At 42.0% G+C, this 23,469-nt stretch overlaps 1 protein-coding gene and 1 pseudogene across 1 annotated transcript in view; one reads left to right on the top strand and one right to left on the bottom strand.

The window, feature by feature from the left end:
* The first annotated feature begins 10,276 nt into the window (after window positions 1-10,276).
* The window catches only part of SYN3 (synapsin III), a 505,196-nt gene continuing 492,003 nt past the window's right edge, over window positions 10,277-23,469 (top strand). Inside the window, exon 1 of the mRNA XM_060194367.1 lies at window positions 10,277-10,332. Coding sequence (XP_060050350.1) covers window positions 10,300-10,332 — 33 coding nt within the window. The 5' untranslated portion in view covers window positions 10,277-10,299. The remainder of the gene's footprint in view (window positions 10,333-23,469) is intronic.
* On the bottom strand, window positions 11,259-11,355 carry LOC132539633 (U6 spliceosomal RNA; annotated as a pseudogene).

The following is a 23,469-nucleotide window of genomic DNA, read 5'->3' as shown; positions in this document are numbered from 1 at the left end:
TTTTTCCTTTTTAAATTTTTTGACAGAGAGAGAAATTGGAATAGGGAATAGGGACATAGGGAGAGAGAGAGAGAGAGAGAGAGAGAGAGAGAGAGAGAGAAGGCATCTGCAGCAGTGCTTCCTCCCTACAGTTTGTGATCAGTGCCTTGACCCCGGGTCCTTCAGCCTGGTAACATGTGTGCTCTACTAGGTGCACCACTACCTGGCCTTCTCTTTCTCTTTCTTCTCCTGTCCACTTAATAACTTCAAGGCTTCATTCAGCTTCCACATTAGAGTCCAGAAGCTCCATGCAACTTTGACTGGAAGTAGAAAGACTGCAAGGCATCTTGTCACCTCCCTACCAGGCTTAGATGTGATTAGAGCCAGAATGGCTAGGATATTCCACTGTGCCACCTTCTGGTTGCTGGCTTGAATGCACTGGTTTTGGTGAGTTTCCAGATTTAGCAAATAAAAAACACAGGATGTCCAATGAACACTTATTATAGGTGAAGCCCATGCAATGTTTGACTTATACTGTGAAATTGTAGTGTATCTGAAACTGAAATTCAGTGGGGTGTCACCCTATATTTTATCTGGCTGCACTGATTATAGGAGATGCACAGTGTCTGGTCCTATTAAGAGGAGCCTATGAAAACTGGCCTTTGGGTTTCTTCACTTTCTGACTGGGGAGCCCAACCATATGGACCCCATTCTCAGAGAGTAGCTTACCCTAGCTACAAAAATGATTGAGGCCATCCAGTCACCAATGAGGAGGGAATAAAACAGAGAGGGCAGTCTGACCATCAGGGTCCTTATTATCCTCCAAACCCTGCATGCCTCAGTGATAAGGCAGGATGGTAGCACATCTTTTTTGAAGGGACACTGAAAAGATTAAGGAGAGTGGCTTGTGGGGCAGGGGCTTGGTACAGTGCTTAGCCTGCTGTAACAAGCTCTGAAATGGTAAGTGTTATTAACCATTACTTGCAATTACTAATTGCTGATGAATATAACAGTGTTGGGAGCCAGGGGAAAGTAGCCACTTGGCCAGCCTCTCAGCTCAGTTGGATAGGCCTGAGGGCTTTCTTCCAGTATCCCTGGGGGAGGAAGTTCTGGCTGCTGGTAGACTAACCCACACTCTGTTCTGAAGATGAGATGAAGAGTGTCTCCCATTCTCCTAGAGTTGGTTGAAGGGTTCAAAGCTGAGGTATATATGTCTCTGTGGAAGACACTTGGCTTCAAGAACAAAATCCTTTTACTTTTCCCCAGTAATTTCCCCTACTCCTCTGCCTTTTCTGAAACAGGCACTAGGCTAATGTCACCTCCTTATTTCTTTGCTACTTCATTTGCTGACTTGCACAGCCTCTGGAATGACAAGGGGTACAGGCAGGTTTCTTCCCTCACACTTTGGCCACTCAGCCCCTCCCCCTTGCCTGTAGGCCTGGTGCCTCAGGGAGGGGAGGGGCCTGGGGCATTCCCCAGCAGCCTGCCTAGTCTCCAGGAGACAGGCTCTGCTTTCCCAGGCCCAGCCCCTTTTATCAGGGAGACAATGTACACACACAGTAAGTGCCTTGTGTGGCACCCAAGCCCCAAGCCCTTTGACTTGAGGAATTTTTCAAGTGCTGACCTCTCTTCGTGAGGTCTTCCCGTCATCCAATCCAGTGGCCTGGTGCCCCTGCTGCTTCCTACCCAGCTGGACAGGGAGAGAGGGAGGGAAGAGGGAAAACAGTAAAGAGTTGTCTCCTGCCCTGGTAGAGTCTTCACCCTCAACTGCTAGAAAATCTGGGGGAAATGTCTTTGAGCAGAAGGGAGTGAGTGTGAGAGGGAATCTGATGACTATTGCTCCTTCCCAGTTTCTCCCCTGCTCTGCTGATGCTATGTAATCATGCTTGAATTGCCTTCCTCTCTGGTCTTCACTTTATTCATAAATCAAACAGTGATGATAGATTAAGATCATAGTCCCAAAAATCCTGTTTCCTTCAGAATGACATGCAGATTTCCAGGCACCACCTTGTACCTTCTGAGTTGAATGGAAAGTTCTGTAATAAAAGGAAAAAAGATATTAGCTAACATAGGCAAAACTGGGGGTTTATTGGAAATACCCAGGTAGCTCACAGAATCCAAAGAAAATGTGAAGATAAATATATATACAGTTTGAAGAGTTTAAATCCCAGGACTTACCCAGGACCTAGAAGGCAGAAATCAGCCCCTATTTCCTCCTATCCTTGTACCTTTCTGTCCAAAGATCACATTCCTTTGTAAGAACTAACCTAGTTTTACAACCTGTCTTGGAGATACTTTGGGACCTTCCCATCAAGACTGTGTAAACAGAGAGGCCAGGTTCCATCAGTGAAAATGCAAACAAGTACTATCACTAGAAGAAGTCTATGGTCTGAGTTCATAGACCACATGAAACAAGAATGAAGCTCAGGAAACCCTTTTAAAAAAAATCAAAACTATATTTAATGTATTTGTTTTGGACAGAGACAGAAATTGAGGGGGAAGGGAGGTAGGCAAGGAGGTGGAGACAGAGAGGGCAAAAAGAGGAGGGGGGGAGAAGTAGAGGAGGGGAAGACAGAGAGAAAGACACCGGCTTCAACACCTATGAAGTGACTCCCCTGCAGGTGGAGAGCCAGGGGCTCGAACAGGAATCCTTAAGCTGGTCCTTGCACTTTGCGCCACATTCACTTAACCCACTGAGCTACTGCTGGACTCCCGCCATTAACTTTTTTTAGCAATAGCTGTTTCTGTGCTGCAGTCTATAGACTTCACCCTGCCCAGTTCCAGCCTTGTCCGGGGGGAGATGGGCCACTGGGAAAATGCCAGCCTTATTATGGAATGTCTCCTCAGGGACCTGTGAAAACTAGTTGGGATGTTTCCTCAGTCCCAAGGAGGCTGTCTGTGGTAGCAAGATGCCAGGACTTAATATCCATCTTCCTAACCTCCCACCCTCCTGGTTTGGCAGGAAGGGCAAGAGCTAGTTTTCTTAGAGATTTTTCACTGAGATGATTTTCATCTTCTGATTGGAATTAGATAAATTAGGGGCTGCTGGTACAGCTGCTCACAGGACAAACTGGTCGACGAGTAAAGAGACAGGTGGTAAGGACAAGGCACAGGCAGGGAGAAATACTTTCCTTTTCTAAGGAAAACAGCACAAGCTTTATGATAAATGTATCTGACATTTGGTTTCAACTTCAGTACTTTACCAGAGAGCAGCGGGAATGTGCCGGGGATGACAACTGATGCCTCTCTGGAAGAGCAGCTGCTGTCCGTTCAACCAGTGTCTATCAAATGGGAATAAGGACCTGGTATTGAAGAATTTTATTGTTGGTCTTCAAGGGAAGAAGAGGAATTCCTAGGCAGGAGCCAGAGCAGGTTTTCCTCATACTGGACAGGAAGCGGGAGTTCTGTTCAGAACAAGGAATCTACTATTACTGTTATTCTTTTTTAAATTTTTTATTTTTGTAGTTATTATTATTATGTTATTGATGCCATTGTTGGATAGGAAAGAGAGAAATGGATAGAGGAGGGGAAGATAGAGAGGGGGAGAGAAAGATAGACACCTGCACACCTGCTTTACCGCTTATGAAGTGACTCCCCTGCAGGGGGGGAGCCAGGGGCACCAACCAGGATCCTTACACTGGTTCTTGTGCTTTGTGCCATGTACGCTTAACCTGCTGCACTGCCACCTGACTCCCTTACTTTTATTCTTTAGGAGAGAATAATGACAACTCCTTTCCTGAGGGACACACCTAACTGATTCCACACTAAAGAACTAGAGGGGAAGAGATGAACATAAAGCAGCTGCCATGTGTCAGGGCTATCATTCATAGGACCTACAGCAAACACAGTACTCTCCTTATTTTTACAAATGAAACTGGAACTCAGGAAAGATGTTGTGTGTCTAAGGCAACTGAGAAATTAACAGCAGAACCAAACAGAACCTGGTTGTCTTCAATTCCAGCAGTTCTGGCTCTGGCTTTACCTGGAGACATAAAGACCTGCCTCAGTAATACACCAGTAAGTCACTCACTTGCTACTTGCTAGCACATTTGTGGCAGTTTCTTTTTCTTCCTTTTTCTTTACTTTCATTCTTTTTTTTTTTTCCTCCAAGCTTATCCCTGGGGCTCAGTGCCTGCATGATGAATTCTCTGCTCCTGGCAGCCACCTTTCTTTTCCATTTTATTGGATAAGACAGAGAGAAATTGCAAGGGGAGGGGGAAATAGAGAGGAAAGAGAAGGAGTCAGGTGGTAGTGCAGTGGGTTAAACACACATAGCACAAAGCTCAAGGACTGGCATAAAGATCCCAGTTTGAGCCCCTGGCTCCCCACCTGCAGGGGTGTTGCTTCACAGGCAGTGAAGCAAGTCTGCAGGTGTCTATCTTTCTCTCCCCCTCTCTGTCTACCCTGCTCTCTCCATTTCTCTCTGTCCTGTCCAACAACAAAAACATCAATGGCAACAATAACAATAATGACAACAACAAGGACAACAAAATGGGGGAAAAATGGCCTCCGGGAGCAGTGGATTTGTGGTGTAGGCACCAAGCTCAAGCAATAACACTGGAGGCAAAAAAAAAAAAAAGAGGAGAGAGAAAGAGAGACACTTGCAAAACTGCTTCACTGCTTGTGAAGCGACCCCAATGCAAGTGAGAAACTGGGGCCTCAAACCAGGATCCTTGTACTTTGTACTATGCACTTAACCCAGTTCACCACTGCCTGACTTCCATTCGTAGCAGTTTCTAAGAGACTACAAAGTCATGTCCTCATTTAATTCTCATGATAACTCTGGGTAGTTCTTCCTGTACCCATTCTACAGATAAACAAGTAGAGTCTTTTTCCCAAAATTAGAGCTCTAAGTTCATTTTTCCTGCACATTAAGGAGCAAGTCTGAGGAAAATTCCCCACCTAACTCCTTGTGTGCCCCCATCCCTTGGCCAACTCCTCTCTCTGTCTGTGCCTTTTAAATGTTTCACACAGACCCATCCCCATTCATTTATGTGGCCCTTGACCCTAGGAAGAAGTAAGTAGCATTTACTATTTGGATTGTTCAATGACCAGGGTCACTCCTCCAAGTAAGCAACTCCTGGCTTTCTCAGTGGGTTAGATGTTCCTTCTGTGGGCTGCTCTGAGTTGTGAGGCTACTGATTTATGTGGTTATTATCATTTATCTCTCTCCCTTCTTTTAGATCATAAGCCTCCTTTCCCCAGGACAAGAATTACTTTGTTTTCATAGCATTTATTTTTTAAATTATCTTTATTTATTGGACAAAGACAGCCAGAAATTGGGAAGGAAGGGGGTGTTATAGAGGGATAGAGACAGAGAGACACCTGCAGCACTGGCACTGCTTCACCACAAGCAAAGCTTTCCCTCTGCAGGTGGGGACCAGGGGCTCAAACCCAGGTCCTTCCTTGCACATTATAACATGTGTGCTCAACTAAGTATGCCACCACCTGGCCCCATTTTAACATTTCTTAATATGAACAGTTTCTTCACATCGTTTTCTTCATGTTCACTTTCCCTGTCACATACAGTAGGTGATAAATAAATGTGTGTTAATGCATCTTCCTAAGGAGCCTTCCCTGACTTTCTGAAGCCAGATCTCTCAGACTTCTCAGATATGATTGCTTTTCATGGGGCTTTTGATTCATAGTAATCAACAGTTCTTTTCATTTGACTAGTTTTTTGATTTTACCAAGAGCATGTATGTATGCTTCACCAGAGCAAAGACTATATCAGCATTTCTCCCTGTAGTTATTTGAGTATCCCATCCACATGAGAGTCAGTAAATGGTAGTTATACATCAAGGAAATATGTGAATCAGGGGGTCGGGCAGTAGTGCATCGGGTTAAGCAAATGTGGCACAAAGCTCAAGAACCGGGGTAAGGATTCCGGTTTGAGCCCCGGATCCCTACCTACAGGGGAGTCGCTTCACAAGCAGTGAAGCAGCTCTGCAGGTGTCTGTCTTTCTCTCTCCCTCTCTGTCTTCCCCTCCTTTCTCTATTTGTCTCTGTCCTATCCAACAACGATGATATCAACAATAATAATGACAACAACAATAAAACAATAAGGGCAATAAAAGGGGAAATAAATAATAATAAAATATTTTAAAAAATAATAATGTGAATCACAAACATATATAACCTCCCCTATTGCTGTCAGAAGCTAATGAGGGGACATTTGTCAGTCCCATGGCATGAGTCCTAGTAGATCTCAGTTCCTTCTGTTCAAAGGGCCTATGGGTCTCCTCTTGAGGGAAAGAGATATCTTTTGCATCTCTGTGAAACTCTAAACTGTGTCTCAGTGCTCACTGGTTCTCAGAATTCATCACAAAGTTCCAGAACCCATGCAAAGGGTCCCTCTTCTAACTGACTGGAATGGAGTCGTTACAAAGAGGTGCAGTGAAACTGTTCTGTTACTGGAGGCTCTACTCTGCAGTGGAAAGGGCCAGTAGGAGGGAATGGGGCCAGTTATTGTTATGAATAAATAAATAATGGAGGTATAACTGGCTCTCCAAATTGGACCTCTATATTCAGCACTGCTTTTGCCATACCTCCTTCCAGCTTAACTGTATGTGACTTCTGTCTCGGTGGCCGGGAAAGCCCAGAGTCTTTAACACTGTCCTGTGTGGTTCCCCTGCTTCTACCCAGGACACAAGTGAGCTACTGATTTACTGCACCAGAAATATGAAAATCTTTTTCTGGAACTGTATTCCTATGCCCCAAACTCCCCCTTCCTGCCCCCCTAACAGAAATGAGCTGTGTGAAGACAGCTGTTCAGACAGAATGTTTCTGACCCGTCCTCCCTGGGAAGAGCATCACTAAGGCCCAGCCTCACTGATTCTGCAGCCCAGACGATTTATTATAGGGCACTGCCTGGACACAGGTGGATCCTGTTTGTGTTAATTTTTCTCTTCCTTCTGTCCCTGCTGCACCCATAAAAGAACCTTGTGCCCGTTTCTCATAAATCTCTCTTACAGACCACATCCCGCCTCTCCAAACTAAGGATTTTCCACCCCAGGCAGTGCTGGTTTTATAATATTCTCCTTCCTGGTCCCTCTGATGTGGCAGTAAAATATGAGACCACCCACAGAGAGGGGAGCTTTGTGGAATCAAGATCCCCTCCCTTTCCAAAGGCCAAGGATTTGACTGATTGACCTTAATATTTAGGGAGCTTGTTATGAGAATAAACATGTTAGGGCAATAGGAAGAGGTCTTTATTAGGAAAATGGGCACAACCCCCCCCCCCATTTTTCCTAAGTTTAAACAGTCAGGTAATTACTAAGGCAGTCACCCCAGCCCCCAAGGCATCTAGAATTCCAGACCATCCCTGTCCTTCCCTCTGCCAGACAGAACTGTTCAGAGGCAGCTCGAGCCTGAATGAGCCCCCGGCAAGGAGGCTGCAGTCTGTGTGGCCTGTCAGGAGACAGACTTCTGACTGTCGGCCAGGCAGGGGGATGGACTGCCTGACCCTCAACTTCAGTCTGAGTCTGTCTGGCAGGCCCTGCCATAAACATTCCAGAGATGGGCAAAACAAGTGTTTCTCCTGGGAAGGTGAGGCCATGTGTAGGCTAGAGCTTCTTGGGTGGTTATTGGTGTAGTGCAAAGAAATTTAGATTTGGGGTTAGAATACAGTGAAGAATTGCCATTTGCACAGGTTGGACAATGTACAAGGTACCCCCACCACCACACACATACCCATCTTAATTGGTGTACAATTATAAGTGCATTACAATAGTATGCCAATAGATGGCAGTAAAGCATCTCAAGGACTGCATGCCCTGTGCTGTGCCCATGGAAGACATTATTCACTTAAACAGTGAGTGAACATTTGCTAAACATGTGCCTCTGTCCAGGCAGCTTGTGCCGGATCCTAGAGACTCAGTAAACTTACTGAAATGCGGTTCTGGGTTTCTAGGAGCTCACATACCAGGTATATGGAGCTGCAGGGACCAGAGACACAATATTGGTGTAATTATAACATGGAGTGGTATGTACGGGTTCTTTTATGGATGCAGCAATAGCTTGATACTACTTGTTAAGTACCGCACACGGTTGCAATCCAGAGGAAAGACATTTAACTCAGCCTCCTTAGGGAGATGCTTTCAAGGAAAACTGAATGGGGTCATGAGGTTCTTGAAATAAGAGAAAGAAGCAGCCAAGAAAAAAGAATCAAGAAGACATATTAGGCAGAGAGAACAGTGTATTCAAAACCTCAATGGCATAAGAGGCCAGTGCATGTTCCAGGGGATGACAGGAAGTAGAGTGTGTCCAGAAACTGAATTAAAAACCAAAGGAGAAACAGATCATAGGTTAGCAGAGTCCAGATCATGAAGGATTCAGATAATCTGAACCCCCAAAATACTAAAGTATAAAACTTAACTCATCGTGATCACATAGAGATCTTATGTAACTTTGAATAGGGAATTCTCTATTTGGAAGACTGTTCCATTATCTACCACCTGTCAGGGTTGACGCTAGGACCCTGTAGGGGGAAGCAGATAATGTAGGAGGTGAAAGGACTGGAAGATCTTATACAACTCTATTACCTATTAATGTTGGTTTTTGTACAGTGTGACTTACTGCACTAATGGCACAGATAGAAGTGAATTATAGGGAGTCGGGCTGTAGCGCAGCGGGTCAAGCGCAGGTGGCGCAAAGCACAAGGACCGGCATAAGGATCCCGTTTCGAACCCGGCTCCCCACCTGCAGGGGAGTCGCTTCACAGGCGGTGAAGCAGGTCTGCAGGTGTCTATCTTTCTCTCCCCCTCTCTGTCTTCCCCTCCTCTCTCCATTTCTCTCTGTCCTATCCAACAACGATGACAATAATAACTACAACAATAAAACAACAAGGGCAACAAAAGGGAATAAATAAATAAAATAAAAATATATTAAAAAAAAAGAAAACTCAATTTAAAAAAAAAAAAAGAAGTGAATTATAATTGGGTTGTAAATCCCTGCTACAAAGCACCCATAGGGACAGAGTAAACCTCTACTAGTTTTTTTGTTTGTTTGTTTGTTTGTTTTTGATAAAATAGAAAGAAATGGTGAGAAGAGGGAAATACAGAGAGGGAGAGAGAAAGATAGACACCTGCAGACCTGCTTCACCGCTTGTGAAGCAACCCCCCTGCAGGTGGGGAGCCGGGTGCTCAAACCAGGATCCTTACACCAGTCCTTGCACTTAGTGCCACCTGTGCTTAACCTGCTGCACTACCACTCAACCCCATCTCTACTAGTTTTTACTGATTCTTTTTCTGGTCTTGTGTTTTATACTTTGGAATTACTCTGTGCCAAGAATTGTTCTAAGTGCTTTACGTCTTTACTCTCATTTAATTCTCAAAACAGCCTTGTGAGATAGCTTATTTTATTATCCCCACTTCCCAAATATGGAAACCAAATACATGGAGATTGAGCGAGTTACTTAAGGTTGGACTGTAAGTGAATGGAAAAAGGGATTACATTCATACTGTTCAGCCCTAAATTCACTATATTCTACTGCCATGTTGTTTAGATGATCAAGTGAATTTCTCATCATGACCTTGACTAATAGATTTGAACTAGACCAATAATTGGATACCATGCTAAGCCCTCAGGTCCACCTAATGCTTCCTTTAAACCCAAATTATAGGAAGTCCAGTTCAATGTCTTGTTCTGGCCCTTAATATCTATTTTCCTTCTGACAGCCAAGGAGGTTTCTGTACCAGGTTCCTGCAAATCACACAGAGCATGCACTGGATACCCCGAAACCTAGAATTCCCTGATGACTTTTATTTATTTATTTATTTCTCTTATTGGATCTTTAAAGTAAACCTTAAGGGACAGCATGATAACTCGCTTGGATAGTGTGCTGCTTTGTCATGTGCACAACCCAGGTTCTAACCCAGCCCTCACCATGTTGATTGAATCTTTGGTGCTGTGACTTCTTTCTCTGTCTTTGCCCCTCACTCCCACCCCCCATCTCTATCTGAAAAAGTCAGTCCAGAGTGCTGAATCGCAGGAGACAACCATAAAATGATAACCCTTAGAAATACACAAATATTAGTATCTTCTTTTTACAAATAATAAAAAGTATAGAACTAAGACAGAGAACTAAGCAACTTGACAGACCTATAACATGATTCTCTAATGCCATCCATTCAGTACTTTCCCCCCTATCTTTCACAAGACATATATAATTAGCAATTAGGTGGGAGAACAGCAAGTGGAAAATGTTTTTGGATATGCATAAAATGAAACATTTAGGATAAAGGAAAAAATATAAAGCAGTCCTTACTCAGTAGATTTCTTCCTTTCCTTCATAGGGCCAAGTATTTCCATGGAAAGAAGATGAATGGAGAGATTGAGATCCGAGTGGAGCAGGTAAGTAGGAGCTGACACTATTTCCCAGCCTTTTCTAAAGCTGCGGTCAGACCTTGGAGTGATCTAAGTCCTCCTCACCTTATGTAGAAATAATCGGCAAACTTAGTAGAAGACTACTGGGTTCTGCCTAGAGATTGATTAAATTCCAGAGTTATCTAGTTAATGATTTTCAATATTTTCAGTTAACAGAATCTTTTCTTTAAAGACACTTTCTGTAGTGACAGGTAGAACATCTCTGATGGATTGGCATGACGAACCTAAGTCTTTTTCATTCTGCTCTACATCACCCTTTCTCCCATAGTTTCTGACTCACTGGACTTGAATCACTTTGCTTAGGAGCAGAGTGTGGGAGTAAAATGGATTTGAATCCTGTTTCCCTCATTTTCTAGGTATTGGAGAGGTGATTTAATCTCTGTGTCTCAATTTTCTTTTACCATTGCTGGAATTTAATAATTTAAAACTTCAAAATGGATTAGAATTGTGAATTTCTGTTTGTGTTGTGCTCTTGTTATTACCAATAATATCAACATCCAGACTACTCATTTTATGGGGAAAGTAAACACAGGCTTGCTCAAGGCTGCATAGGAATTCAGTGGTAGATCTGGAGTCAGACTCTAGTTTCGTATCCCAGCACCACCCATTATAACTTTGACTTTTGCTGACTTATCCTCTCTGAAGCTCAGTTTCTTCATGGGTACAATGAGTATACTAATGGCATCATATTCATAAGGAGACTATAAAGGTCAAATAAGTTAGCCCATGAGAATCCCAGGAACTTAGTATATGTTATACATTTATCATCATCACCATTATCAAAGCTAAATAGGTGATAAGACAGACAAGGCCCTTTTTCACTCAGGAAAATGCAAAAAAATCTTAGAGATGTGATTTTTCTTTTCTTTCTTTTCTTTCTCTCTCTCTTTTCTTTTAATATGAAGCACTTCATGAATTTGCATGTCATCTTTCCACAGGGACCCTGCTAATCTTCTCTGTGTCGTTTTAGTATATGTGCTGCCAAAGCAAGTGGAATGTGATTTTTTCATTGACCACCAGCCTCTGAGTTTGATTTGTTGGAGGAACAGAAAGTTTTTCTAAGCATCAAATTTGAGTATACCTAGTATTCACAATACTACACCTTGAATTTCAGTTTGATCATGTGGCTTTCAAATCAGTCCACTGTCTGCTGGTGTACCAACCTGCGAAGAGCAGGTTGTTTTTGTTCACTTACCAAATATTTGTCCAATGTCTACTAAGATGGTCAGCTAATGTAGGTGACAAAGGTACAGAAGAATTGTCTCAAAAAACGTGTTGTCTAGGAAGGGAAGTGAGATCAATCTTTTCAGAGCTTCAACACAGGTGTGATCCAGAAAAGAGGTTCAAACTTAGCACTGTAGCCAGCAGAAGCCACAACTGATGGGGGACAGATAGCTTTACTGAGTGATTGGTATTAGAAATGCATCTTGAAAACTGAATAGGATACTCACAAGTGAATGTGTCTGCAGTAAGAGTATAATGAAGCAGCATGAGCAAAGGTAAGAAAACTTACCTTTGACTTGCAGTATATGGAGTGGTTGGGAGAATTCACTTTGGTCAATTTGAAAATAAGACATGTCATCTCTGCTAGCCCCCAACCTACTCCTACACAGTTCACTTCAGTGAAGAGCATCTCCATCTGACTTCCACCTGAGCTAGTAACCTGCACAGTCTCCCAAATTCCTTCCCTCCCTCCAGCATTGTATCCTGGTCAGTACCAGTTAACTCCACATTCCATCCTCTTGCCCATCTAATTCCCTTCATCCCCATAAATCCTTGGTATAAATACACAATGGAATACTATGCAGTTATCAAGAACAATGAACCCACCTTCTCTGACCCATCTTGGACAGAGCTAGAAGGAATTATGTTAAGTGAGTTAAGTCAGAAAGATAAAGATGAGTATGGGATGATCCCACTCATCAACAGAAGTTGAGTAAGAAGATCTGAAAGGGAAACTAAAAGCAGGACCTGACCAAATTGTAAGTAGGGCACCAAAGTAAAAACCCTGTGGTGAGGGGTAGACATGCAGCTTCCTGGGCCAGTGGGGGGTGGGAGTGAGTGGGAGGGATGGGTCACAGTCTTTTGGTGGTTGGAATGGTGTTTATGTACACTCCTAGCAAAATGTAGGCATATAAATCACTAGTTAATTAATATGAGAGGGGGAAAATCAATTGTATGTCTCAAAGTTTTTCAAAAAACAAACTGAATCTTTTTAATATATAGGCTGTGTATTTGATATGTGGACTCTCTCAAAAGCCTAGACCAAGTAGATCAGAAGCAACCAATAGCACAGCTATATACAAGATACTGGATACTGTACAGCAAACCATAACAAAAGGACTTTTCAAAGTTAACCCAATTACCAAATAATGTGATGATAACATTAACTACCGATTGTCTTTTTGAACCCTAAGACAGCAGGAACCTCACATCTCCACTATAGAGCCCCTACTTCCCCCAGTCCTGGAACCCTTGGATAGGGCCCACTTTCCCATATGCCTCTCCCAATCCATACCAAATAATATTGCATCCGCCGATCACAACCTAACCAACGCAACAATTGCCACATCAACATGTTTCACCTCAGACTGTGTCCAGAGACTTCACGTGTGGAATGACAACCCTTCAGCTTCATTACTCGGGTGAGACCTTTCCTTTTATAGTACACTGTAATTTCATCTCAGGTGGTTCACTTTCTAACAAAGTCCCAAAACCTAGATATGCACCAGTTTCTGTGAGAGAGAGCTTATGTTCACACATATCCATAAACTAGTGCAAAATATATACCCGAAAACAGAAGTACACTAGAGTTTGCAATGAGTACCTCCCTAACACTTCCTCTCCACTATTCCAAGCTTTGGGTCCATGATTGCTCAACAATTTGTTTGGCTTCGTATGTTAACTCTCTTTTCAATCACCAGGTTCCAGATGCCACCAGAATGCTGGCCAGGCTTCCCTGGATTGAAGACCCCACCAATGTGTCCTGGAGCTCAGCTTCCCCAGAGACCCACCCTACTAGGGAAAAAGAGAGGCAGACTGGGAGTATGGACTGACCAGTCAACGCCCATGTTCAGTGGGGAAGCAATTACAGAAGCCAGACCTTCCACCTTCTGCAACCCTCAATGACCCTGGGTCCATGCTCCCAGAGGGATAGAGAATGGGAAAGCTATCATGAGAGGGGGTGGGTTATGGAGATTGGGTGGTGGGAATTGTGTGGAGTTGTACCCCTCCTACCCTATGGTTTTGTTAATTAATCCTTTCTTAAAAAAAAAAATGAAACAGGGTTGCTATCCAAAAAAAAAAAAAAAAGAATAGGAAAGCTTCCAATAGAGGGGATGGGATGTTGTGTGGAATCATACCCCTCTTATTCTGTGATCTTGTCGATCATTTTTAAGTCAATAATAATTTTTGAAAAGGGGGGGAAGCTTTGACAGTGGTGCAGGTGTCTCTCTATCTCTCTTCCATCTCTATCACTCCTTTCCTTCTCGATTTTCTTTCTTTTGCCTCTGTGGTTATTGCTGGGGTTCATTGACAGCACTATGAATCCACTGCTCCTGGTGGCCATTTTTTTTCTCATCTTATTAAATAGTAAAGACAGAAATTGAGAGAGGATGGGGAGATAGAGAGGGAGAGAAGAATATAGACACATGCAGACCTGCTTCACTGCTTGTGAAGCGATTCCCCTACAAATGGGGAGCTGGGGGCTTGAACCAGGACCCTTACTCAGGTCCTCACTCTTAGCTCCATGTGCACTTAACCCCAAGCACCACCATTGGACCCCCTACCTCTCATTTTTTAATAAAAAAAATTAAAAAGAAAAAAATCCTTGGCTAAAACTTCAACTCTCATCCTATCTTTGTAACTACCACCCTCCTAACTCAACCTTTGTATCTACTTCTCATTTATTTTTGTACTAAAATAAGTGTTTTTTCTGAAAAACCAAATTAGACTCTTTGAAGTATTAGCTTTAAATCTTTTTTATTGAAGACTCCTTCACTGAGCCTTTCGCCCTGATATAAAAGACTATTCCCTTTTGTGGCAATCCAACTTTTCCTCCTTAGTTCTAAACCACATTTTTATGGGTGGGATATTTTCGTAATGGTAGGGACCATTAATATGGATATTTGGATCTCACTTTGTTATGTAACACAGAGTCTGGCACCTGCTAGAACTGAAACAAATATTTGCCCAATGAATATCTGATAGATTCCAGGTTCCTTATTAGTTTCCAAGGGAGATAAATCATTGGTCCTTAATCTCCTTTCAAAAACCTCAGTTTTCCATAAACCGTCTGGCAAATGCTCAACTGCTAGGCTAGCTAGATCTACCTTACCCCATTTTTGAAAATCCCAGAGGCATATTTTAATGTTATCATTTTAAAAATAACTTTAATATTTATTCCTTTTGTTGTCCTTGTTGTTTTATTGTTGTATTTATTGTTGTTGTTGATGTCTTTGTTGGGTAGGACAGAGAGAAATGGAGAGAGGAGGGGAAGACAGAGAGGGGGAGAGAAAGATAGATGCCTGTAGACCAGCTTCACCGCTTGTGAAGCGACTCCCCTGCAGGTAGGGAGCCGGGGGCTTGAACTGGGATCCTTCTGCGGGTCCTTGCACTTTGCGCCACCTGTGCTTGACCCATTGTGCTACCCCCTGACTCCCAATGTTATCATTTTATCTTGGTGATATCTTTGGCCTGCTTTATGGGTAAAAAAATTATTAACAGGCACATCAGAGGATATTGCCCTAATAATATCTCACTCAGTGGGTTTGGGGCCATTTGGCGAGTATATGAGGGCTACAATAACACTGGAAAACATTGATTGACTTAGAGTCATCCTAATTTCCAGCCACTAACCCACTCCATAATGGCCAGAAGGCAAATTAGCCAGGAGGCCAATTAGTATGCCATTTAGACATTGTTCCCTGGAACACGTGCCTTCTGAAATATATCATAAAGTGTGAATTATTTGTCTTTTACCATCTGAATCAGTGCTTGGCTAACATAAGCACCTTCTCCCCTAACCCCAGTCTCACCTCTATCATCTAGTGTTCTGAAACATCATAAGATCAAAGCCACTATTTAGTCTGAACTGGCCTCACAATTTGGAAATCTTTCTCCCAACTGAGGGGCATATTAACCAGATAATTGCACTGTCTGGATTTTGCTGGACAGACTGAAAGAGTTAGTTGTGCTTGGCCTAGAAAAAAGTCTCTACTCCTTCGCTGTACACCACCTCTACCTCATTCAAAAACTGCTTGCCTGGGCTCTTGCAGAGCCAGGAATCAAGAAACCAAGGGGAGTTCATGGGGTGGCCACATCATGTTGCATTCTGTTACTCAGAATGCCTTGTCAGTTCTGTGGAACCTCACAGCAGGTCCCTTAAAGGCCCAAGAGGTTCTGGCCAGGGTAGTTGGCATGTCTAACTCTACCCTGTTTGTCTTTGAGGCAAAGGGCCTTTATCTCCACAGTACAAATCACCCCTGTATTGGACTAAGTGATGAAATAGAGGGATTTAATAAAAGCAAATTAGACTCCCAATTCTAAGATATGATTAGACTAGGACATGATGAGACAGAGTCTTGGGCTTCATTCTTCTCTAAAAAAAAAAAAGCTGAAGTAAGTGCTTGTGGTCGATCTTTCACTGATACTTGTGAAGACACTAAAGCATAAGGAGCTGCACTGCCTTATTGAAACTAATGAAGAGAATGGCAAGAGGAAATGGAGGTCTTACCCTTGAATCCAGTGAAGAAAGCTGGACAGATTCATACACAAATGCCAGTGATTGCCTTTGAGTCCTGTCTTTTGTGATATTGGAGTTGGGGTGTGGTTGTAGACGTGTGGAGATTAATTCCACTCCCCCTTGCAGGGGGAGAGCTTTGCAAGTTGTGAAGCAGTGATGCAGGTGTCTCTGTTTCTCTTTCCCTCTGAGGCTCCCCCTACACTCTTCATTTCTGTCTACCTCTATCCAATAAATAAAAATAATAAAAATTTAAAAAGGGAATCTCAATCAATATATATCAGAAGTTCCACTGATGAGGATTAGAAAAACTTTGCTTATTAAAATCAGATGTGATAAACACAAAATTTGAATTGGAAAAAGTTTTAATATCTGTGGAAACAAGTATGGTGTGCAGTTCAAGACTGTGATTCCATATTAAGATAGAGGTGAAATTTCAGAATCACCATATTTTACCTGTATTGATGCTTTGCTGTTACTATCTCTAAGCATCATTTTTCTCACCTGAAAAATGAGGATAGTAATTTCTACTCCCTTAATCTATTGTGTGGATGAAATTAATTAGTGTAAGTAATATGCTTAGCAAAGTTTCTGACACATATAATAGGTATTCAGTTCTTCTTCTAGCGTTTGCCCTTCTTCCGTAGCCAGTCAACAGCATCAGATTGAGCCTGATGTAAAGTTTCGAGACCTCCTTTGAATCTGGAGAGGTGGCAGTCGTTGACTATGTGGGTCATAGTCTGTCTGTAGCCGCAGGGGCAGTTTGGGTCGTCTCTGGCTCCCCATCGATGGAACATAGCGGCGCACCGGCCATGGCCTGTTCGATAGCGATTGAGGAGGGCCCAATCATAACGTGCTAGGTAAAAGCCAGGTTGACGCTTGCAGGGGTCTGTGATGAGGTGTTTGTTCTTTACCTCAGCTGACTGCCAGCTCTGGAAACAGAAACAGAGGTATTCAGTAATCTATACTTATAGTTGCAATGTTCCCAAACTTGATGCCCTTGGTCCCTAAATTCACTGTTTAGGAACTAGGAGCAAGTGGAGATCTCTCTCTCTCTCTCTCTCTCTCTCTCTCTCTCTCTCTCTGTGTGTGTGTGTGTTTTTCTCACCTCACATACAGACACCACATCCCACTTCACACATAATATTTTATTTGGACTCTAAAAAGACCCAGCTGGGGACCAGATGGTAGCACACATAGTTAAGTGCACACACTACAGTGCACAAGTACCCAGGTTCAAGTTTCTGGTTCCCACCTGCATGCAGGGGGCGAGGGAGGCTTCACAAATGGTGAAGTAGAGTTGCAGGTGTCTTTCTGTGTCTCTCCTTCTTCCCACTCAGTTTCTCTCTGTCTCTATCCAATAATAAATAAAATAAAATAAATATAAAAAAGATCCAGATGTAGCATCACACTGTAAGTGGCTAGGAAGAGCCTGAATTATCTTCCAGAGAGAGATTTCAGTGAAAAATCTGACATCTATGAGGAAAAAAAGGATGAATGTAAACTATTGGAGATGTTTAGTCCTTAGAAAGAGATCTTTGATAGTAACCAGTGTACTGTTTGTTACTGAACCCAGGCATTCTAACACCTAAGTCCTCCTTTTATCTACTATATTTTCTTTTTTTTATTTATTTAAAAAAGGATAAATAAAACCATAGAGTAGGAGGGGTATAACTCCACACAATTCCCACCACCCAATCTCCATATCCCACAGTCTTCCCCGATAGCACTTCACTCTCTATCCCTCTGGGAGCATGGTCCCAGGGTCATTGTGGGTTGTAGAAGGTGGAAGGTCTGGCTTCTGTAATTGCTTCCCCACTGAACATGGGCATTGACTGGTTGGTCCATACTCCAGTCTGCCTCTCTCTTTCCCTAGTAGGGTGGGTCTCTGGGGAAGCTGAGCTCCAGGACACATTGGTGGGGTCTTCAGTCCAGGGAAGCCTGGCCGGCATCCTGGTGGCATCTGGCACCTGGTGGCTGAAAAGAGAGTTAACATACAAAGCCAAACAAATTGTTGAGCAATCATGGACCCAAAGGTTGGAATAGTGGAGAGGAAGTGTTGGGGGGTACTCACTGCAAACACTAGTGTGCTTCTGCTTTCAGGTATATATTTTGCACTATTTTATGGATACGTGTGAACATATTTTATGGATACGTGTGAGCTCTCTCACAGAAACTGGTGCATATCTAGGTTTTGGGACTTTGTTAGAAAGTGAACCACCTGAGATGGAATTAGACTATACTATGAAAGGAAAGGTCTCACCCTAGTATTGAAGCTGAAGGCTTGTCATTCTACACGTGAAGTCTCTGGACACAGTCAGAGGTGAAGCATGTTGAGGTGGAAATCATTGTGTTGATTAGGTTGTGATCGGCAGATGCAATATTATTTGGTATGGATTGGGAGAGGCATACGGGAAAGTGGGCTCTATCCAAGGGTTCTAGGACTGGGGGAAGTAGAGGTTCTTAGTGGAGATGTGAGGTTCCTGCTGTCTTAGGGTTCAAAACGACAATCGATAGTTAATGTTATCATCACATTATTTGGTAATTGGGTTAACTTTGAAAAGTCCTTTTGTTATGGTTTGCTGTACAGTATCCAGTATCTTGTATACAGCTGTGCTATTGGTTGCTTCTGATCTACTTGGTCTAGGCTTTTGAGAGAGTCCGCATATCAAATACACAGCATATATATTAAAAAGACTCAGTCTGTGTTTTAAAAAAAATCGAGACATAAATTAATTTTCCCCCTCTCATATTAATTAACTAGTGATTTATGTGACTACGTTTTACTAGGAGTGTACATAAACACCATTCCCACCACCAAAAGACTGTGACCCATCCCTCCCACCCACTCCCACCCCCACTGGCCCAGGAAGCTGCATGTCTACCCCTCACCACAGGGTTTTTACTTTGGTGCCCTACTTACAATTTGGTCAGGTCCTGCTTTTAGTTTCCCTTTCAGATCTTCTTACTCAACTTCTGTTGATGATTGGGATCATCCCATACTCATCTTTATCTTTCTGACTTAATTCACTTAACATAATTCCTTCTAGCTCTGTCCAAGATGGGTCAGAGAAGGTGGGTTCATTGTTCTTGTTAGCTGTATAGAATTCCATGTGTATATATACCACAGCTTTCTGAGCCACTCATCTGTTGTTGGGCACCTGGGTTGCTTCCAGGTTTTAGCTATTATGAATTGCGCTGCTATGAACATAGGAGTACACATCTCTTTTTGGTTGGGTGTTATGGAGTCCTTGGGGTATAACCCCAGGAGAGGAATTACTAGATCATATGGAAGGTCCATGTCTAGCATTGTGAGAGTTTTCCAGACTGCTCTCCACAGAGGCTGTACCAATTTACATTCCCACCAGCAATGCAAATGGGTTCCTCTGTCCCCACAACCTCTCCAGCATTTGTTGCTGCTGTCCTTTTTGATGTATGCCATTCTTACAGGAGTGAGGTAGTATCTTAGTGTTGTCTTAATTTGCATTTCTCTGACAATTAGTGACCTACAGCAGTTTTTCATATGTTTGTTAGCCTTTTGGATCTCCCCTGAGGTGAATGTTTTGTTCATATCCTCTGCCCATTTTTGGATGGGGTCATTTGCTTTTTTGGTGCTAAGTTTGCTGAGCTCTTTATGTATTTTGGTGATTAGTTTCTTGTCTGATGTCTGGTATGTGAAGATCTTCTCCCATTCTGTGAGGGGTCTCTTTGTTTGTGTGATAGTTTCTTTGGATGTGCAGAAGCTTTTCAATTTGATGTAGTCCCATTGGTTTGTTTCTGCTTTAGTCTTCCTTGCAGTTGGGTTTGATTCATCAAAGATGTCCTTGAGGTGTAGGTGGGAAAGTGTTTTACCAATGTTTTCCTCTAAGTATTTGATTGTTTCTGGTTTGATATCCAGGTCTTTGATCCATTTGGAGTTGATTTTTGTTTCTGGTGAGATAAAGTGGTTCAATTTCATTCTTCTGCATGTTACAACCCAGTATTCCCAGTACCATTTATTGAAGAGAGCCTCCTTATTCCATTTAATCCTTTGGGCCCCCTTATCAAATATTAGATGTCCATGGGTGTAGAGATTTATTTATGGGTTTTCAATTCTGTTCCACTGCTCTGTGTGCCTATTTTTGTTCCAGTTCCATGCTGTTTTGATGATGATGGCTTCATAATATAGTTTAAGGTCTGGGAGTGTGATGCCTCCATTTCTGTTTCTTTTCCTCAAGATGGTTTTGGCAATTCTAGGTGTTTTCAGGTTCCAGATAAATGATTGTAGTCTTTGTTCTATTCTCTTAAAGAAGCTTGGTGGAACTTTGATAGGTATTGCATTAAATTTGTATATGGCTCTGGGGAGAATATTCATTTTGATGATATTTATTCTTCCAATCCATGAGCATGGGATATCTTTCCATTTCTTGGTATCAGTTTCTATTTCCTTGAATAGCAACTCATAGTTTTCAGTGTACAATCTTTCACTTCTTTGGTCAACTTTATTCCTAGGTATTTGATTGATTTTGTTGAAATAGTAAATGGGAGTGATTTCTGGATGTCTTCTTCTTCAGATTTAGTATTTGCATAAAGAAATGCCACTGATTTTTGTACATTGATTTTGTAGCCTGATACCTTGCTATATTGCCTAATAACTTCCAGTATTTTTCTGTTGGATTCTTTAGGTTTTTCTATGTATACTATCATATCATCTGCAAATAGTGAGAGCTTGACTTCTTCCCTTCCAATCTGTATTCCTTTGATTCCTTTCTCTTGCCTGATTGCTATTGCAAGAACTTCCAATACTATGTTGAAGAGTAATGGTGACAGTGGACAGCCCTGTCTAGTCCCTGATCTGAGGGGGAAGCTTTCAGCTTTCAACTTCTGTCCGTTGAGTATGATGTTGGCTGTAGGTTTGCTATATATAGACTCCACTATCTTGAGGAATTTCCCATCTATTCCCTTTTTTGTAGAGTCTTGAGCATGAATGGGTGTTGGATTTTGTCAAAGGCTTTCTCTGCATCTATTGAGATAATCATGTGGTTTTTGGCTTTGCTTTTATTGATGTGGTGAATGACATTGATTGACTTATGGATGTTGAGCCAGCCTTGCATTCCTGGGATGAATCCCACTTGGTCGTGCTGAACAATCTTTTTGATATGCTGCTGTATCTGGTTGGCCAAGATCCTGTTTAATATTTTGGCATCTATGTTCATCAGAGATATTGGTCTGTAGTTTTCCTTTTTTTGTTGTGTCCCTATCAGCTTTTGGTATCAGGGTGATGTTGGCTTCATAGAAGGTGGAAGGGAATATTCCTGTTTCTTCAATAGTATGGAAAAGCTTAAGAAGTATGAGTACTGTTTCCTGAAAGTTTTGTAGAATTCGTTTGTGAAGCCGTCTGGTCCAGACGTTTTGTTGTTGGGGAGATTCTTAATAACAGTTTCAATTTCTTTGTCTGTGATTGGTGCATTTAGGTTTTGTAGTTCTTTTTGGTTCAGTTTTGGAAGTTCATATGTTTCTAGGAATTGTTCCATTTCTTCCAGATTCTCTAGCTTGGTGGCGTATAGTTCTTCATAGAAGTTTCACATGATTCTCTGGATTTCTGTGGTGTCCGTTGTGATATCTCCTGCATCGTTTACAATTCTATTAATTTGAGTCTTCTCTCTTTTTTGTTTGGTGAGTCTGGCTAGGGGTTTGTCAATCTTGTTTAATCTTTCAAAGAACCAACATTTGGCTTCATTGATCTTTTGTATGGTTCTTTTATTTTTAATGTTGTTTATTTCTGCTCTAATTTTAGTGATTTCTGTTCTTCTGGTTGCTTTAGGGTTCCTTCGTTCCTCTTCCTCTAAGTCCTTGAAGTGTGCAGTAAGGTCGTTCATTTGAACTTTTTCTTATTGTTTAATATGTGATTGTATGGCTATAAATTTCCCTCTCAGTACTGCTTTAGCTGTGTCCCAAATATTTTGATAGGTTGTGTCTTCATTTTCATTTGTTTCCAGGAACACTTGAATTTCCTGCTTGAGTGAATCTCTGCCCCATGGTTCTTAAGGAGTATGTTGTTTAGTTTCCAAAATCTGTGACTTTTAATATTTTTTGTTTGTTGTTAAATGTTAGTTTTACTCCACTGTGGTCTGAGAAGATACTTGGGATGATTTCAATGCTCTTGAATTTATTGATGCTGTCTTTGTGGCCTAATATGTGGTCTATCCTTGAGTATGTGTTATGTGGATTTGAAAAGAAGGTGTATTCCAGTTTTTGGGGTGAAGGACTCTGAAAATGTCCAAGAGGTCTAGTCTGTCGATCTCTTCATTCAATTCTCTTGTATCTTTGTTGGTTCTCTGCATTGTTGATCTGTCTAAGTGTGAGAGTGGGGTATTGAAGTCTCCCAGTATTATCGTATTACTATTGATGTATTTTTGAAATTCTTTCAGTAAGTGCTTGACTTATTTAAATGGTCCCTCATTGGGTGCATAGATGTTAATAATTGTTAAGTCTTCTTGGCTGATTGATACTCTAATCATTATGTAATGTCCTTGCCTATCTTTTATTACTTTATTTAATTTAAAATCTATTGTGTCTGAGATGAGAATGGCTGTTCTTGCCCTTTTTTGTGGTCTGTTAGCCTGTATGATAGTTTTCCATCCTTTCACTTTAAGTCTGTGTTTATCTTGTTGTGACAGATGGCATTCTTGCAGGAAGCATATGGTTGGGTTATGTTTTCTGATCCATCCCCCCCACTCTGTGCCTTTTGATGGGTGAGTTTAAGCCATTGACATTTATTGATATTATGGATTTAATGTATTGTATTGCCATTGTTCAACATAAATTTTTGTTTGCTCTGATATGCTGCAAGTATTATAGTGATGTTCTTGTTTATAAGAGGTCTTTTAGAACCTCTTTCAGGGCCGTTTTGGTGATGGTTGCTTCCTTTAACTGTTGTTTGTCTAAGAAGGTTTTAATCCCTCCCTCTAGTTTGAATGAAAGTCTAGCAGGATATATTATCCTTGGTTGAAACCCTTTTTCATTCAGGGCTCGATAGATATCCTGCCATTCTCTTCTGGCTTTTAGAGTTTGAGTGGAGAAGTCTGCAGATAATCTTATCGGTTTTCCCCTGTATGTGACTTTTTGTTTCTCTCTTGCAGCCTTTAGGATCCTTTCTTTATCCTTTACGATCCTTTATCTTTATCCTTCTCATTGTGACTATGATGTGTCTTGGTTTCTTCTGGTCTGGGTTGATTCTGTTTGGAAACCTCTGGGCCTCTTGAATCTTGATGTCCTTTCTGTTATTCAGGTCTGAGAAGTTTTCTTCTATTATTTCCTCTAGAATGTTTCCTTCCCCTTCCTCTCTTTTTTCTTCTGGCAGGTCAAGTATATGAATGTTACTT

The sequence above is a fragment of the Erinaceus europaeus genome, chromosome 7, assembly GCF_950295315.1.
Source record: "Erinaceus europaeus chromosome 7, mEriEur2.1, whole genome shotgun sequence".
NCBI lineage: Eukaryota > Metazoa > Chordata > Mammalia > Eulipotyphla > Erinaceidae > Erinaceus > Erinaceus europaeus.
This window is presented reverse-complemented; position numbering and strand designations above follow the sequence as displayed.